General features: G+C 36.6%; 1 protein-coding gene across 1 annotated transcript in view; it reads right to left on the bottom strand.

Annotated features, from left to right (window-relative positions):
* Positions 1–13,476: 13,476 nt before the first annotated feature.
* The window catches only part of LGSN (lengsin, lens protein with glutamine synthetase domain), a 67,913-nt gene continuing 62,179 nt past the window's right edge, over positions 13,477–19,210 (bottom strand). The window contains exons 6-7 of the mRNA XM_068550855.1: positions 16,847–17,013; positions 13,477–14,676 (exon numbers count right to left, since the gene is read on the bottom strand). Coding sequence (XP_068406956.1) covers positions 13,477–14,676; positions 16,847–17,013 — 1,367 coding nt within the window. The remainder of the gene's footprint in view (positions 14,677–16,846; positions 17,014–19,210) is intronic.

A 19,210-nucleotide genomic window follows, 5' to 3' on the forward strand; every position in this document is an offset into this window, starting at 1 on the left:
CACATAGAGTGGCTAAATTGATGCAAAAACAAGACCCATATATATGCTGCCTATAAAAGACTCACTTCAGGGCTTCCCTGGTGGCGCAGTGGTTGAGAATCTGCCTGCCAATGCAGGGCACATGGGTTCGAGCCCTGGTCTGGGAAGATCCCACATGCCGCGGAGCAACTAGGCCCGTGGGCCACAATTACTGAGCCTGCGCGTCTGGAGCCCGTGCTCCACAACAAGAGAGGCCGCGACAGTGAGAGGCCCGCGCACCGCGATGAAGAGTGATCCCCGCTTGCCGCAGCTAGAGGAAGCCCTCGCAAAGAAACAAAGACCCAACACAGCCAAAAATAAATATAAAAAAAAAAAATAAATTAATTAATTAACTAAAAAAAAAATCTGATTTAAAAAAAAATTAAAAAAATAAAAAAATAAATAAATAAAAGACTCACTTCAGTACTAAAGACACACACAGACTGAAAGTGATGAGATTGAAAATGGTATTCAAAGAAATGGAAAGGAAAAGAAAGCTGAGGCAGAAATGCTTAGACAAAATAGACTTCAAAACAAAGACTGTAAGAAGGACAAAGAAAAGTATTATATAATGATAAAGGGATCAATTTTACAAGATAGTCTATTCTAAATATATATGCACCCAACATAGGAACACCTAAGTACATAAAGCAAATATTAACAGACATTAAGGGAGAAATTCACAGTAACACAATGACAGTAGGGGCTTTAACACCCTACTTACATCAGTGAATTGGTAATCCAGACAGAAAATCAATATAGAAACACTGCTCTTAAATGACACGTTAGATCAGACGAACATAATATGTATGTGTAGCACATTCCATCCAAAAGCAGCAGAATACACATTCCTTTCAAATGGACCTGGAGCATTCTCCAGGATAGATCACATGCTGGGCCACAAAAAAATCTCAGTAAATTTAAGAAAATTGAAATCATATCAAGCATCTATTCCAACCACAACACTATGAGACTAGAAATAAATTACAAGAAAAAAACTTCAAAAAACCACAAATACATAGAGGTTAAATAATAAGCCACTAAACAACCAATGGGTCACTGAAGATATTGAAAAGAAAATTTAAAATTCTTGGGGACAAATGAAAACGGAAACACCATGACCCAAAATCTGTGAGATGCAGCAAAAGCAGTTCTAAGAGAGAAGCTTGTAGCGATACAATCCTACCTCAGGGAACAAGAAAATGACAAATAAACAACCTAACCTTACACCTAAAGGAACTAGAAAAAGAAGAGCAAACAACACCCAAACATAGCAGAAGGAAACAAATAATAAGGATCAGAGCAGAAATAAATGAAATAGAAACTTAAAAAAGCAATAGAAAAGATCAATGAAACTAAGAAGTGTTTCTTTGAAAAGATAAGCAATATTGGTAACACTTTATCCAGACTCCCCAAGCAAAAGAGAAAGAGGGCCCAAATATAAAATCAGAGATGAAACAGAAGTTACAAATAGCACTATAGGAATACAAAGGATTATAATAGACTACTACAATCATATGCCCAAAGAAAAGGGCAACCTAGAATAAACGGATAAATTCCCAGAAACAAACAATTTCCCAAGACTGAATCAGGAAGAAATAGAAAATAGGAATAGACCAATTACTAGTAATGAACTTGAATCAGTAATCAAAAACCTCCCAACAAACAAAAGAACAGATGGTTTCAAAGGAAGATTCTACAAAACATTTAAAGAAGAGTTAACACCTATCCTTTCAAACTACTCCAAAAAATTAAAGAGGAAGGAATGCTTCCAAACTCAGTCCTCAAGGCCAGCATCACCCTGATGCCAAAACAGGACAAAAATATCACACACATACACACACACACACACACACACACACAGACAGGCCAATTTTGATCATAGATTTTAAAACTCTCAAGAAAATATTAGCAGACCAAATTCAACAATTCATTAAAAGGATAATACACCATGATCAAGCAGGATTATTTCCAAAGGATGAAGTATGTTTCAGTGCTCACAGATCAATCTATGTGGTACACCTCATTAACAAATTGGATAATAAAAATCATATGATCATCTCAATAGATGTAGAAACAACTTTTGACAAAATTAAATATCCATTTATGCTAAAAGCTCTCAACAAAATGAGCAGAGACAGAACATACCTCAACATAATAAAGGCCATATATGACCATCATACTCATCAAGCAGAAAATACTTTTCTCTAAGATCAGGAACAAGACAAGCATGACCGCTCTCGCCACTTTTATTACGTAGTATTGGAAGCCCTAGCAATCAGACAAGAAAAAGAAATTTAAAAATTCAAACTGGAAAGGAAGTAGTAAAACTGTCACTGTTTGCAGATGACATGATACTAAACATAGAAAATACTAAAGATGTCACCAAAAAAGCATTAGAACTAACAAAGGAATTCAGTAAAGTTGAAGGAAACAAAATTAATATACATAAATCTGTCACATTTCTATATACAAATAATGAACTATCAGAAAAAGAAATTAAGAAAACAATTCCATTTACAGTCACATCAAAAAGAATAAAATACCTAAGAATAAATCTAACCAAGAAGTTAAAAGACTTATACTTGGAAAACTATAAGGCATTGATGAAAGAAATTGAAGATGACATGAACAAATGGAAAGATATGTTGTCCCATGGATTGGAAGAATTAACATTATTAGAATGAACAAACTCCCCAAGGCAATCTACAGATTCACTGCAATCCCTATCAAAATACCAATGATATTCACAGAACTAGAACAAATAATTCTAACATTTGAATGGAAACACAAAGACCCCAAATAACCAAAGCAATCTTGATAAGAAAAAGATCAAAGCTGCAGGTATCATGCTCCCTGATTTCAAACTATACTACAAAGCTACAATAACCAAAACAGTATGGTACTGGCAAAAAACCAGGCACATAGATCAATGGAGCAGAACAGAGAACCCAGAAATAAACCCACACTTATATGTTAAACTAATTTATGGCAAAGGAGGCAAGACTATACAATGGGTTGGAAAAACTGGACAGCTACATGCAAAAGAATTAAACTGGACTACTTTCTCACATCATATACGAAAGTAAACTCAAAATAGATTAAAAACTTAAATGTAATACCTGACACCATAAATCTCCTAGAAGAAAACACAGGTAGTATGCTCTTTGACATAAGTCTTAGCCATATGTTTTTGGATATGTCCCCTTAGGCAACGGCAACAAAAGCAAAAATAAACAAGTGGTACTACATCAAACTAAAAAACTTTTGTACATATCAATAAAATGAAAAGGCAGCCTACTGATAAATGGGGAAAGATACTTGCAAATGGTAATAGTGGTTAATGATAGAGGGTTAAAATTCAATATATACAAAGAACTCATACAACTCAACATCAAATAAACACCAAATAACCCTATTAAAAAATGAACCAAGGACCTGCATACACATTTTTCCAAAGAAGACATACAGATGACCAGCAGATACATGAAAATATACTCAATATCACTAATCATCAGGGAAATGCATATCAAAACACAACAAGGGGCTTCCCTGGTGGCTCAGTGGTTGAGAATCTGCCTGCCAATGCAGGGGACATGGGTTCGAGCCCTGGTCCAGAAAGATCCTGCATGCCACGGAGCAACTAAGCCCTTGTGTCACAACTACTGAGCCTACACTCTAGAGCCCGTGACCCACAACCACTGAAACCCGGGTGCCTAGAGCCCGTGCTCCGCAACAAGAGAAGCCACTGCAATGAGAAGCCCATGCACTGCAATGAAGATTAGCTCCTGCTCACCACCACTAGAGAAAGCCCGTGTGCAGCAATGACCCAACACAGCCAAAAATAAATAAATAAAATAAATAAAATTTTTTAAAACACACAAAAAAATCACCTCATACCTGTCAGAATGGCTGTTATCAAAAAGACAACAAATAACAAATGTTGGTGAGAAGGTGGAGAAAAGGGAGCCCTCATACACTGTTGGTGGGAATGTAAATTGGTGCAGCCACTGTGAAAAACATTATGGAGTTTCCTCAAAAAATTAAAAATAGGATTACCATGTGATCCAGCAATTCCACCTCTGGGTATTTTTCTAAAGAAAACAAAAACAATAATTTGAAAAGACATATACACCCCATTGCTCATTGCAGCATTATTTACAATAGCCAAGATATGGAAGCCACTTAAGCATATATCAATAAATGAAGGGATAAAGAAGATGTGGCATATACGTACACAATGGGATATTACTCAGCCATTTAAAAAGGATGAAATCTTGCCATTTGCAACAATATAGATGGACTTAGAGGGTATTATGTTAACTGAAATGTCAAACAGAGAAAGAAAAATTTCAGAATCATAGATAAAGAGAATAAACAGGTGGTTGTCGGAGTGGGAGGGTTGGGGATGAGTAAAATAGGTGAGAAAGATTAAGAGGTCCAGTTTCAAAATGAGTCACAGGAATGAAATATACAGCATAAGGAATAGAGTCAATAATACTATAATAACTTTTTATGATGACAAATGGTTACTAGACTCATATGGTGATCATTTTGTGATGTATAGATATATCAAAGCACTGTTTTGTGCACCTGGAACGAACATAGTGTTGTAGGTCAATTTTATTTCCATTTTAAAAAAAGGATATTACGGAAAAACTAAGCAAATTTGTATAAAGTATGGACTTTGCTTAATAATAATGTATCTATAGTGGTTCATTAATTATAACAAATAGACATACTAAGATATTAAGAATAAGTAATATTGGGTGTGAGATTTATGGTACTCTGTGCTGTATCTCTGCAATTTTTCTGTAAATATAAAACTGTTCTAAAATAAAAGGTTCGTTTAAAAAATAAAAGTAAATAAAAATAAAAAGCACTTGTAAACTTTAAAAAATCTAACTATCCTTTTACACTGTGGACACTAAAGAATAATAATTTCTAATTACTTCATAAAAACTGATTTGGTGTATATGTTTCCTAGTGATCTCAGAAATAAATCACAGCAAGATCCTTTTTGACTCACCTCCTAGAGAAATGGAAATAAAAACAAAAATAAACAAATGGGACCTAATGAAACTTACAAGTTTTTGCACAGCAAAGGAAACCATAAACAGAACAAAAAACAACCCTCAGAATGGGAGAAAATAGTTGCAAATGAAGCAACTGACAAAGGATTAATCTCCAAAATTTACAAGCGGCCCATGCAGCTCAATATCAAAAAAACAAACAACCCAATCCAAAAATGGGCTGAAGACCTAAATAGACATTTCTCTAAAGAAGATATACAGATTGCCAACAAACACATGAAAGAATGCTCAAAATCATTAATCATTAGAGAAATGCAAATCAAAACTACAATGAGATATCATCTCACACCAGTCAGAATGGCCATCATCAAAAAATCTACAAACAATAAAAGCTGGAGAGGGTGTGGAGAAAAGGGAACACTTTTGCACTCATGGTGGGAATGTAAATTGATACAGCCACTATGGAGAACAGTATGGAGGTTCCTTAAAAAACTACAAATAGAACTACCATACGACCCAGCAATCCCACTATTGGGCATATACCCTGAGAAAACCATAATTCAAAAAGAGTCATGTACCACAATGTTCACTGCAGCACTATTTACAATAGCCAGGACATGGAAGCAACCTAAGTGTCCACTGACAGATGAATGGATAAAGAAGATGTGGCACATATATACAATGGAATATTACTCAGCCATAAAAAGAAACGAAATGGAGGTATTTGTAGTGAGGTGGATGGAGTTAGAGTCTGTCATACAGAGTGAAGTAAGTCAGAAAGAGAAAAACAAATACCGTATGCTAACACATATATATGGAATCTAAAAAAAAAAAAAAAAAGGTCATGAAGAACCTAGGGGCAAGATGAGAATAAAGACACAGACCTACTAGAGAATGGACTTGAGGATACGTGAGGATACAGGGGGAAGGGGAAGGGTAAACTGGGACAAAGTGAGGGAGTGGTATGGACATATATACACTACCAAATGTAAAATAGATAGCTAGTGGGAAGCAGACGCATAGCACAGGGAGATCAGCTCAGCGCTTTGTGACCACCTAGAGGGGTGGGATAGGGAGGGTGGGAGGGAAGGTGACGCAAGAGGAAAGAGATATGGGGACATATGTATACGTATAACTGATTCATTTTGTTATAAAGCAGAAACTAACACACCATTGTAAAGCAATTATACTCCAATAAAGATGTTAAAAAAATAAAGAAATAAATTTAGCTCTTTGTAGAATTTATTTAATTTTTAGATGTTTTAGAGGTTTTTATAATCTGATTCATTTACATAAACCTCCAAATAAGTAACAAATTATATCTAGATTTTTTTTTATCCTTTCATGGTTTGTTAAATAGTAAATATTTCTTTTTTAGTCCTTTTCAGACTATTTATTCCAAATGCATTGTAGACTAATCCAGAATTTTTAAAACCTGGATTAATTTCAGGCATCCCATAATGCATGTAATGTTTCCATAGTTTCATATTTCTAATGGCTCTTGAATATACCCATAGATGTCAGTAATATTATATATTTTCAATGCTCCTCTCTCCTCTCCCCACTGATATTGAGCCCGTACTTAATATCTGTTGACTTAAATATATTCACATGTAAGCCATGTGATTGTAAATGCATATGTTATTAGTATTTTAATACATTGTTTATTTTTCAAGTATAATTGACCTACAGCATGACATTAGTTCCAGGTACACAACATAGTGATTCAGTATTTCTGTACATTTCAAAATGATCATCATGATAACTCTAGTTATGATATGTCACCATACTAAGATATTAAATAGTTATTGATTATATCTCCTACACTGTACACTGCATACTCATGAATTATTTATTTTGCAACTGGAAGTTTGTACCTCTTAATCTCCCTCACCTATTTCTCTCAAGCCCCCACTTCTTCTCCCTTTTGGCCACCATCTGTTTGTTCTCTGTATCTATAACTCTGATTCTGTTTAGTTATGTTTGTTCATTTGTTTTTTGTTTTTAAATTTCACATATAAGTTAAATCATACAGGATTTGTCTTTGTCTGATTTTTTTCACTTAGAATTATACCTTCTAGGTCCATCCATGTTGTCACAAATGGCAAGATTTCATTCTTTATTATGGCTGAGTAACATCCCATTGTATATATATACCACATCTTCTATATCTATTCATCTATTCATGGGCACTTAGGTTGCTTCCATATCTTGGCTATTTACAAGTAGCCAAGCTATTTACAAATAATGCTGTAATAAACATAGGGGTGCATATATCTTTCCAAATTCATGTTTTCATTTTCTTTGGAAAAATACCCAAGAGTGGAATTGCTGGATCATAAGGTAGTTCTATTCTTAATTTATTGAGGAATCTCCATATTGTTTTCCACAGTAGCTGCACCGATTTACATTCCCTCCAACAATGCATGAGGATTTCCTTTTCTCTGTATCCTTGCCAACATTTGTTATTTGTTGCCTTTTTGATAATGGTCATTCTGACAGGTGTGAAGTGATATCTCATTGTGATTTTGCTATGCATTCTCCTGATGACTGGTGATGAATCAACTGATCATATTGACCTTAAAAGGAAAAACTCTAAAAAGGAAAGAAAAGAAAAAAAACTCTCATTGTGTGCTAGGTTCTAGTCAATTCTCTTTTCACTTTAATTTATACCTTTTCCCTTCAGGTAAGCTGCCTGTTTTTTAAAAAAACATCAATGTACGTTCTTATGTGTTATTCCTTAAGCAGACATAGAGAAGTATCAAATTTGTTATGCTCTCAGTGAATGCAGACTTCTTGTCAAAGAAGATTTCTGAAGATGGAACAAAATAATTTCAGTTTAAATCCCAGGGACTTAGGGATTTCAACCAGGTATTTTTATATTCAAAAAAATGATAAAAAATTTTATGGCTTAAATTACTATTCTTCTCTGAGAAAAGTTCTGAATGTAATATAAATGCTGTTATAGCATGATCTTCCTTTTCGATGAGATTTTCTGGCCTGTGTGGAGAAGCTGGCAGATAGCTATTACTTGAACAATCCCACATCTGGTTTGCTGAGATTTGTTTGTAGTCAAACACATTGAATAAAACTTGGTGAAACTACTTTAAATTGAAGTACATATTAACAAAAAAGAAAAGGTCCAATTATTTAGTTATCTAGCAAAAGCACCTACCTGTTGGTGCCCAGGAGCCTTAAAATTGAAATTGAAACATAACATTCTTTTTAGTGACTCTGCTGGAACTCTACAGTGAATGGTGTTTTGGTGTGTAGCACGGAGACCGTGAGACTCAAAGGCTGGGGCCTGGATTCACCTGCCAATTGTCTCCACACTTAAATTCTTTGAGTCTTACATCTCTTCCTATTAAAATAATGAGCATACTATTCTCATGAAATTGTAGGGAGCATCAAATAAGGCAGCGAATGAGAAAGCACCAGTGTGATATAGCTTAATAAACCGGTACAAATCTACATCTAATATAAACATTAACTTGTTCCTACTTTTCTGATCAAAGAGCACTCCCTGCTTTCCCCCTTCCCCCATATCAAAGTGTCTTGCTCTTTCTGTGTCCTTTTATAAACTGTTTTCAGTCAGGATTCTTTTTGCAAATTCTAGCTAGCTTAAGCAGAAAAGGAATGTATTAAAAGATATTAGATAATTCACAGAATCTGGGAAGGTCAGAAAATCAGGTTTGGAGGGTAAGTCTGACTTCTCCGAGAGGCCCTAAGCGACCACCACGGGCAGAGTAATCCAGCTCGGTGTTTTGTGACCACCTAGACGGGTGGGATAGGGAGGGTGGGAGGGAGATGGAGACGCAAGAGGGAGGAGATATGGGGATATATGTATATGTATAGCTGATTCACTTTGTTATAAAGCAGAAACTAACACACCATTGTAAAGCAATTATACTACAATAAAGATGTTAAAAAAAAAAAACCTGGATTAATTTCACGCATCACATAATGCAGTTAATGTTTCTGTAACATTATGGAAACATTACCCTTGCGTAAGCCTGAGGGAGGCCAGAGTGACAAGAGTCCAAGGATGCTGTCCCTGGGACTCTTGCCACTGTGGCCTCCCTCAGGCTTACCCAGAATGGAGTCCACAAAGGTTGAATGATTGCATCTGATGGACAGTCTTTGCACCATAGCTGTGAGAGAAACTGGAAAGGTGAGGTTCTGACTTCTACCTTGCAAGACAGGAGGCAAAAGGAGGGAAATTCCACAAACATAAGGAAGCCATTGAAGGGTTCTGCTCGGCAAATAAGCATGACTATTCCACCCTGATCTCTGTTTTTTATGATCCCCATCAAGCTGATCAAATAGTGTTTACACATGAGTTTCTGACAACAGAGGAAGCTAAAGAAGTTCATCTAATTGCAGAAATTTTAGGGCCAATAACAAACCACACATCACTGATTCTTTCAGTGGTCCCCATCTTTATTTCTCACTCTCTCTGGGCATGTGCATGTGTGTGAGAGTATTATACTATACTATAGAACTGTATTATGCCTATAGCATATAAGCTGCTTGATCAATCGATTGGTTAAACAGTTATTGAATTTCGGAATATCTGCAAGGAATAAAAAATATAAATATGAATAAGATCTGTGCCCTTCCTTTTTGGAACTCACATTCTAATTAGAAAATCTGTCATGTAAACTACTAATTATAGGCAACATGAGAAGAGCTTTAACAGGGAAGATACAAGACACAGTGCACATATGTAACATTTAGAGATACAAGTTTTAACACCTGTAATAGGAAACCCAAGATTAAAGGTATTGCCCCATAATACCCATATTACAAATATATTGGTAACCTATTTTGTCAAACAGTTGACTGAAGATATGTCAGTAGACTGTTATGTGTCCCTGATAAGTTCAGACTTTACTGTGTGCTTTCAATTTTTATTCATATTAAAGTCTTTAAATCTCTCATTGCCCTCAAGTAATTATTTCAAGCTTCGTTGTTATTCAGACAGTCACTGTAAAATGAAATTTTAGATCATAAAATGTCCTTGAAAACAGAAGCTTCCTACTGTGATACTGATATTTCTTTTCTTGCCTTATTATAGTCTTTAATTTATACTTCTTATGTGTACTCACTTAATAACCAGCCTTAAATTCAGTAATCACATTTTCCCCTAATCTTTGATTAGAACAATTATAGTAATTGAAAACAAAGGAGTAATTTCGTGAAGAGGTTCATAAAGCATCCTTTTCAAGCCAAAGCGCAGCCTTCTAAGTAGTTTTTTCAGTATTAGGGCTACAAAAAATTCTTGCTGTTCTGTTTAACATACACAGATCCAAAACCCTTTCATTGTCTGCTCATATTTGTCTTGGTCTCCCCTGGAACTGTGAGTTCCAGCAGAAGGCTTAGCACACAACAGATGTCCAATAAATGCTGTTGAATGACTGCCTGGCCCTCTTAACCTAGACTAAGACAGTAGAAGCATCAGAGAAAGTCCCTTCAAAAATAAAAAGCCTGTGAACAGATAAATAGGAAAGAAACATACAACAGAATTTGTATGTCTACTCCAATTTTTCTTTAGCTCTGAAGTTTCTTAGCCAATGTTTATTTTTGGTTTCCTTAAAAAACAAGAATATATACATCAGCACACTCTTAAGGAAATCTCTGTGAAGACTGCCACACCGATTTATATTATAAACCGATTGGTAACACATGGCTGAATATTTTCTGTCAACTCACTACTGTATACTGAACACCGATGATAATGTTCCCAGTTACATAATTCCCTCACGCTGCCATCCTGAATATTGTGTTTTTTTTAAGTTATTGTGCTAATATCATATTCTAGGAGAAAAAAAGGCTACAAACACCTTGATTAACAGAGTTTTTATGCTATCTTTTACACATTGTGGTAAAACTAAGCCAAAGTACTAGACATGTTTCATGAAGGCCCATGAGCTGCATAAGGGGTCTGAAAGAAAAAGGCACAATGTAACATCTGTGAGTTTAAGTTTTATTCAGGGTCTTACTGTGGACTATAGCCTGGGAGACAGTCTCTCAGACAGCTCTAAGGAAGTGCTCCAAAGAGGTAGGGAAGGAGCCAGGATATACATGACTTTGGGCTAAGGAATAAGTGCAGTCAACCAAGCATACATCTCAGTAAAAGATTACCTCTAGTCACAATGAACAGGTAGTTCAGTTAATGATTTTAGTGCTTTTCTATGCATGGGAAGATACAAGAATCTGGGTTCATTAAAATTCTTCCTCAGATATGCATCTAACTGTCTAAAGGCCTGTTTTTCCAAAGCACGTTTCATCCTGTTTTTCATCCTGAATTCCTTCTGGGGTACACTGTTGGTCGGTGACTGCAGTGGCTAAAGACTCAATCCTTGTAGAACTGAAGGGTGGGCAACACTCTTTGTTGTACAGGTCTATACAGCTCTGTTAGGGTGGGTGACAATGTAACTTTTTTGCATGTGTGAATCCCTCTAATTCAGATTCTCCTAGAATAGAAAGGTTGAGGAGGTGATCTTTCACTGGTTCTTTTACCTTTATTCTTTCATCCCCAAATCCCTCAAATTTTCCCCCCACACACTTAGACACACACACACACACATGCACACACACACATACAATCACACTCACACACAAGCAAGAAAGGTGACTTTTGTCCAAGTAACAAAGACCCAAACTCACAGTGCCTTAAAGGAGATAGAAGTAAAAATCTGGATGTGGGCAAAGCGTGCTCTGCCCACAGGACAAAACATCCACCCCATTACTACCCTGTGCAGCTCCATTCCTCAGTGTGTCACTCTAGCCATATCACCTGCAGGTTAGTCGGCAGGAAGGTGAGGGCAGAAGGATGGGGAAAGGACTGGGAACGGAGAATCTGTCCTTGAAGGAAGTTTCCTAGAGCTTCCATACAACACTTCAACTTGCATTTCTTTGGCCTGAACCTAATAACACGACCACACTCAGCCACAATGAAACCCCAGACACGTTTATATGTCACTATTGAGAATGGAGGGGAGAATAAAGACAGGGAGACAATCAGTAAGCTCCTCCCCCATAGAATGCATGGGGTTTCATTCTCTGGAGTGTTCTTGCATTTTCCTTTCCTTCTCCACACACCCTACACTACCATTCTCTCTACCCCTTAATCCACCCAAGAAATCTTATTCTTATGTATCCAAACATACTTCTCCTGCTCAAAGAAAAGAGGGTGAGCAATTAGAAGAAGACGGGCTGACTTTCAGTATTAAAGCTACTGAGTACCATGGATTTGAATTAGGAGGATCTGAGCCATATTCTGATCCTGTGCCTGTGTGTTTGCTTTCTCAACTGAGAACACAGTTGGTTTTAATTGAACATAAAATCTCCTATTTGATTCTAAGCAGTGGAATAGGGTTTTTATTTGCTAGTAAGTGGATTTTGAATTTCCTCCCAAAGGAAGCTAAACTTTGGTGATAGTTACAATAGTATCTCATTCACACAAACGTCTAGAACGTTTAAGATTCTCTGGGGAGATACCAACTTCTGTGGGCAGGAGACTCAGTAATTTAAAGACAATTTTAGCTGAAAGCGTTGCCCTGGTTATCAAGGCAGTTGTTCTCACGCTCCACAAAGCACTAGAGGTATCTTTGAAATCTCCAGTTTCAAAGACTGGTACAAACCAGGAAGAGCCCAGCCACCGCGACCCATCCCCATTCCATCTGTATTTTATGAATTCGGCTTCTATATGAGATACTGTTTAAAGAAACATTTTCACTACTTTTAAATATTTGACCTCATTGTTCCCAGCTCAAAATCTATTTCTTGAGCATTTGTTTCTTGTGGACATTACAGCCTTGAAATTCCTTGGCCTTTTAGGATCTGGTGACAAAGGGTAGAAAGAGAAGGGACATATGTGAGAACTTCTGCTAACTTGTCATCATGACACATTTTTGTAAAACTTAATTAAATCCTTTAGAGGCATCACAATGATGCTTGCAAAATAGGCCCTCAGAATGCCTTGATGAGTGAGATTATATTAGCGAAGATCTTTGTTTTCCTGGCAGTCACAACCTATGTGTATAATTGAAATTATTTCGTTTTTTTTAGTCATTTAAATTTTGCATTCTAATTCTTAAGTCTTTTTAATTGTGTGAATATATTTGTTGCTCCCACAAAACTGAATATTCGTATCTAGGTCAACATACGCAGAGGCAATGACCACCGAGTGACAAGGTTTGGTGGGTTTTCATGTCACAGCTGCACCACAACTTTATTGTTTGTTTCTGAATCAGAATCCTCTCAGCAACCCCACTTCATCTGTCAAATACTCCATGGGGACAAAAAAGAGAGAAAGCATTTGTAGTCTTGTTGTTGTTGCAAAAATCCAATCTTTTCTTCCTGGCAGATCAACTACTTAAGTAAAACTCACATCGCTAAAGGAATAGTTAAGGGTTTCACACTAAATAAAATACTCTAAGAATTTATTTCTCTCAGCATCTGTTTCTTCAGTTTCCAACTCATATTTCTTCATGGCAACAAAATATCGAATAAAAGTTTCCCCTAGAGCCTGTCTCAGACATTGATCTTCCTCCAGTGCCATGAGGGCATCTTCTAGTTTCAAAGGGATCTCAGAAAGTTTGGATGGATGAAGGTCTGTGCTGTCCTGTGGAGCAGCCAAAACACCATCGTTTCTTTGAAGTCCATCCAAGCCTGCAGCCACGGTTGCGGCCAGCACCAGGTAAGGGTTTGCCGTGGCTGAGCCCAGTTTATTTTCTATTCTGGCGCCTTTCTCGCCATGGCACTTGATATTAAAAGCACAGCTGTTATCGTTGTATGCCCACGTTGTCGGCACACTCCCCTTCAGGTCTTTACTCTCCTTGAAATAGCGCCTCCGGCAGCTAGCAGCAGGAGCCGTCAAGCAGCTGAGAGCAGCAGAGTGCTTCAAGAGACCTGCCAACCATTTTTTCCCAGTGATCGTGAGCTGCTCAATTCCAGAACTGCTACAGAACATGTTTTTCTTTCCATCGACATCCCAGAGGCTATGAGACAAAATTCCTGAATTGCAGAATCCAGTCTTGATGAAAAAGCTAGTGATGTAATTATATTTCCTTGCCACTTCTTTGACAGCTGTTCTAAAGGTAAATGCATTATCAGCTGAACTGATGCCAAATTCGGGCAGAAAGCAGATTTCCATCTGGCCAGGCCTGGTAGAGGAGGAAAAGCTCTCAACATTGGCCCCAGTGTGATACAAACCATCCACGAGTTCCTGGATGAAGGGCTGGTCGTGATCATTTAGCAATGCTGAAGCAGGAAGAGATATGGTCTTTGAATTGATGATTTCAGGTACACCAAAAATGCAAAAATCATAGATGAAGGCAGAGAACAGGGAGAAACCAGAGTCCTGCAGCCGGCTCAGCTGCCTCTTTGCGATGTGCCTTGGGGAAGTCAGCAGAGGCTCGCCAGTCACAGTGAACGTGTCACAGATCACCCTTGCGGTCCTCTCGGCCCACGGCAAAACTCTGAAGGTCGATAGCTCTGGCATCAGGACTATGTCACTATTAAAACATGTTGCTCTTATGTGATCCACTTCCTTGTCCTTAGGATTTGGTATCAATTCAAGATAACCTCGGGGCATGCAAACGCCATGGATCACTTTTTCCTAAAGAAGTTAAAGGATAGAGCAATCAAGTTTTGAAACTCGAAAACAAACAAAAAGGTGGGGGGTGGGAGTGGGAGAATGAGAAAAAGTGTTTAACATCTGTTGGTTAAAGCTAGCTTAATATCAGATAAATTTTAAATAGTTTAAAATAAAACTCCCAAAGGTAATTTATAAACAAGTCTTAATAGCTTTAGCCTTGGAGACTCTATATGCTCATGTTCATGAAAACAGCACTCATAAAGAAAAGCGATAATGATAAAGAAAATATCTATAGCAAATGACAAAGGTAAAATCTAACAGAATTATTTGAACTGCTCATAACCAAAAGTATTTTTAAAGCACTTTTTATTGTGTGGCATAGTGGCTAACACTTCACATAAGCCTTTATTTTGGCTTATTCTATTGTAATCCCCACAGGTAACTGACTCTCCAAAGTCTACAGTAAAGAATTCTCACTCTTTCTCAGAGAGTTGACTGTTGTCACACCCGGGACACACAGGACAGAGGAGCCAGGACTGCTGACCGCTGCACTTCTCTCTTCACTCACCTTTACAACCCACTAACGAACAAAGTACCTCACAGGCTCAGAGCTCCAGAAACCTTGCCCGTGAATGTGGACCTATGTTATAGTTTCCAAAATGTTGCAGCCTTCAAGTCAGCAGTCCTAACTCTGTCATTAATTCCTTGTGTGAAGTTAAGCAGGTCACAGAACTACGTTATGTGCCTCAACCTCCATATCTGTGAAACAGAAGTGTTAGAATAGATGATTGCTAAGGCACTTTCTAGTCAAATACCTCTTGGGTTCAATGGATTTAGCTTTTATTTAACTTTTCTATGTGCCATATAACATGGAAATAATGAAGTTATAAAGTTGAACAGACACATAAAAATGTAGAAATTGGGTAGTAGGAATATCAATAAGGTTTCATGTGTTGACGTTTCCATTAATGGGTGGAGAAAAAGCTGACTGTAAAGTTTGGTTCCTATGATGTCAGTGAACACCGTGAGGTTAACAAAACCTACTCACATTCTGCAAGCCAAATTGGTTGTTATATTACTTTCAAATCTCAAACAGCGTGGCTAACGAGGAGGGGCTGATGCTTGCAGAAGCGACTCTGCTGCAGGTGCCGGTGAGCCACTTCCTCCTTTGCTTTCCACCATCTCTGCACATTTCCAAGTGCCATTTGACCTGGATGATACAAATCTGCTTTTGCCAGTAGTAAAGTTGAGTAAGTCAAGCACTGTTTATTCAGCGCCTGCTTAATTTTCAACCTACTCAAGGACCTATATACATAAACATCGTGTGTGTGTGCTTGTGTGTGTGTGTGTGTGTGTGTGTGTGTGCAGGCAGATCTAAAGAATTTTTGAAGAAACAGATTTGAATCTTTTGGAATTCTTTAAAAAGTGTTTTGAAGATGCCCAGTTTTTCGCAATATAAAGCAAATGAGAAAAATTACAATTTGATGTTGAAGTAATAAGTAAGATATATTTAAACAATAATCTTAGAGGATGCTTAATTTTCATACTTTTGTATATAATACTGATGTCCCTTCCTAAGAAATGATGTTTCAGTAACACAGTAAGTCAGTTATTAAAGTCAATACATGACATAAACTGAAAAATACTCAGAAAATCTCAAAACATATCTAAAAATATTGTATTTCTTGATATCACTATTTTTGAGAACTTAATAATATTTATTGTCATCCAACAAAAATAGGATATATTCTTATCAGAATTAGAAGCTAAAAGGGATATGCTTTTTATCTAGCAAATTCTATTTAATCTTTTTTTTTCTCTTTGTATTTACTCCTGGGTCTTCTGTTGTAATTTTCTCATATCAAACAAATTATAATCTTCATAATTGCAATAAGAGAAAAAAGGAGGAAATTATTCAAGGCAGAAGGATGAAAATCACCAGTTTTAATTAGTTTTATATTTATATTGGGTAAATGAATTGCTGTTTGGGAGCTGAAAGTACACATTCAGCTCTTAGGGGAACAATAATGTGTCTGGGGAGTGGCAAGGGAAGAAACAAAATGAATGATTGGTTTTCAACTAGAATTGCTGTATAGATTACAATAAAATAAGAAAGAGCAATAAGGACCATTTGCTTGCAAATGAATTGAATGAAATTATATTCAATCATAACTCTACTTGAAAAACTCACTTGGAAAAAGTGTGCAGGGATACTCTTAGACCTGGACACACCATGGAGGTCTGTTGCTTCAAATCGCACAAACTGAAGGTGATTTTTGGTCATCTCTTCTTTAATGTGTTTCATTCTAGAGGAGAGCTGAGGTGCAGTAGGAATTTGAGTGCTGTCCCTGGTGTTATCTGTAAAATAAAAATGGTCTAAATCATTAGATCATGATGAACTGCGAAGTAAAATGAGGCTAGAGAATAGTGAATTAGTCATTATGATCATTAACAAAAGCATCATATGTTTCCATGTCTTTGGCTTATTCCTGAGAACATTGTCTCTAAACAGTCTAAGAGATTATCACCTGGGACGAGGTGAAGGTTAACTCTATTTGCTTAAGTAAATAGCAATATTATATGTAAGCACTTACTGAAAATGTCTTTGCTTATGGAAATTAGAATATATTTACATCACTGCTTTGGCACCATATAAGGCTGTATATAGATGAGTATCATCGAAAAGACTTTGAGCTTCTTGAACTAACTGGTTTTACCCAAATAAAAAGTTCCTGTATGATTAAAGGTAAAATTATTTGCTTGTTTTTATTTTCTGTGGGTTTGCTTTTTTGTTTCATTTTCTTTGCCAAAAGGGCTTTATATCTTTATAATGGCATCTGAATCTAAGACATCTACATCTCTGTCAAATTTAAAATTTGTATAAATGAGCATATAAAAGTGTTTTTCAAGAATGAGAGTATAGGAGATGAAAAATCTAGACTGAGTACTCTATTTTAAAAAACTAGAAAACTTTTTAAAAAGTTTTTTTCAAGACTTTTAAGATAGTCTACAAATTCTAAAACTCTAGAGTTAGAAGAGACTGGAGATAACATCTAATTCAACCAACTCAGTAGCTTAAGTCCCAGAGAAGTACAACCAGGTTCCCTGAATCATGCTCTCAGTCCATCACCAAAATTGAAACTGGAACCCAGACCTTTTGATTCTCGGTGCGTGGCTCAATGCCATAAAATGACTGAATGTATCTAAAGCGTAGAGAAGGATCAGGAACACAGTACACATCATAGATGTTGGCTACTGTCTGACTTTTAGGAGACGCAGCAGATTGTAGTCATTCAGCACAAACACTGAAGCTCATCTGCCTCCCTACAAATCCTGCCTTTGCCCTGGCAACTTTTCTTATCTCAGCTTTCTTGTGTGCCTCAGCTTTCTCACTGACACAATATTACCTATTTCATAGGCTTGTTATGATGATTAAACAAGTTATTTAACAGTTCTTGGCAGACAGTAAGCACCATATCAATGTTTCTTAAATGCGTCAGGTAAGCACGATGACTCTCACCCTGGTAAATGGTACCATGATCATGTCTGAATCTGAATACCCATCAATCTGTCGCATCAGTGATGTTGAACAGCTGTAATTTTAAAGTGATGCTTGAGTATCATTTTTTGAGATATAATTAGGCTTTTAAAACATAAAGATTGACAGTTTAAAAACACAGATTAAGTAGATTTTAAGTACATGAAGTATGTGGAAATCAAATGACTGGTTCTACCTATGCAAATATATTAGGGATGCTGTCCCGTCACTGATAAATTTGGCTGCTCTGATGCTCCATAGGCTTTATAACTACCTTCCATTTAACAGAAACAATTAAGCTGTAGCAGTTACAGTGTTTTATGCCAAATTAGCAGTTGCTGTGTTCCCAAACTTATTCTGAAGTATTGGGTGTTCTGCCCAAGATGAATAATTCTCCTTAAAGAATATAAAATTGATAGGCATTTTAAAATATGGAAAATTTTAGATAATCAGTATTCTAAATGTAATAAGCAATTACATGTAAACCATAAATATATTAATAACATAAAAAAATCAGAAGACATTTCCTATTAAAGGTATAGTCATTTTACTAGTTCACCAATAATACAATCACAGGTAATCATTAGTTCTTTGCCTTATCTGTATCTTCTACAGTTACTACAATAAATGTGTGCTATTTTAAAATAAGAAAAAGGTTTATCCACTCAATATAGATTTTTTTTTTTTGTTACCACATACTATTTACACTGCACATATAGGGGCAGCCAGAAAAAGGCTGGGCACCCTTAGAGAGCTTTATATTATTGAGTGAGGAAACTATAGACAACAAACATGCCACCAAATGCAAAGGTGGGATAACTTATCATGGTGAAAGTGCTGAGAAAAAAAACATAATCATCTGAAGTATTAATTCTGTGATATTTGATCACAATGTGGACAGGCCCAACCACTGATTCTCTCTAACATCACCAAGTTGCACTATGGCTGGACAGTGAGTGTATATATTAGTTTGCTAGGGCTGCCATAACAAATACCATAGACCAGGAGGCTTAAGCA

This window comes from Eschrichtius robustus, chromosome 9, assembly GCF_028021215.1.
Source record: "Eschrichtius robustus isolate mEscRob2 chromosome 9, mEscRob2.pri, whole genome shotgun sequence".
Lineage (NCBI taxonomy): Eukaryota > Metazoa > Chordata > Mammalia > Artiodactyla > Eschrichtiidae > Eschrichtius > Eschrichtius robustus.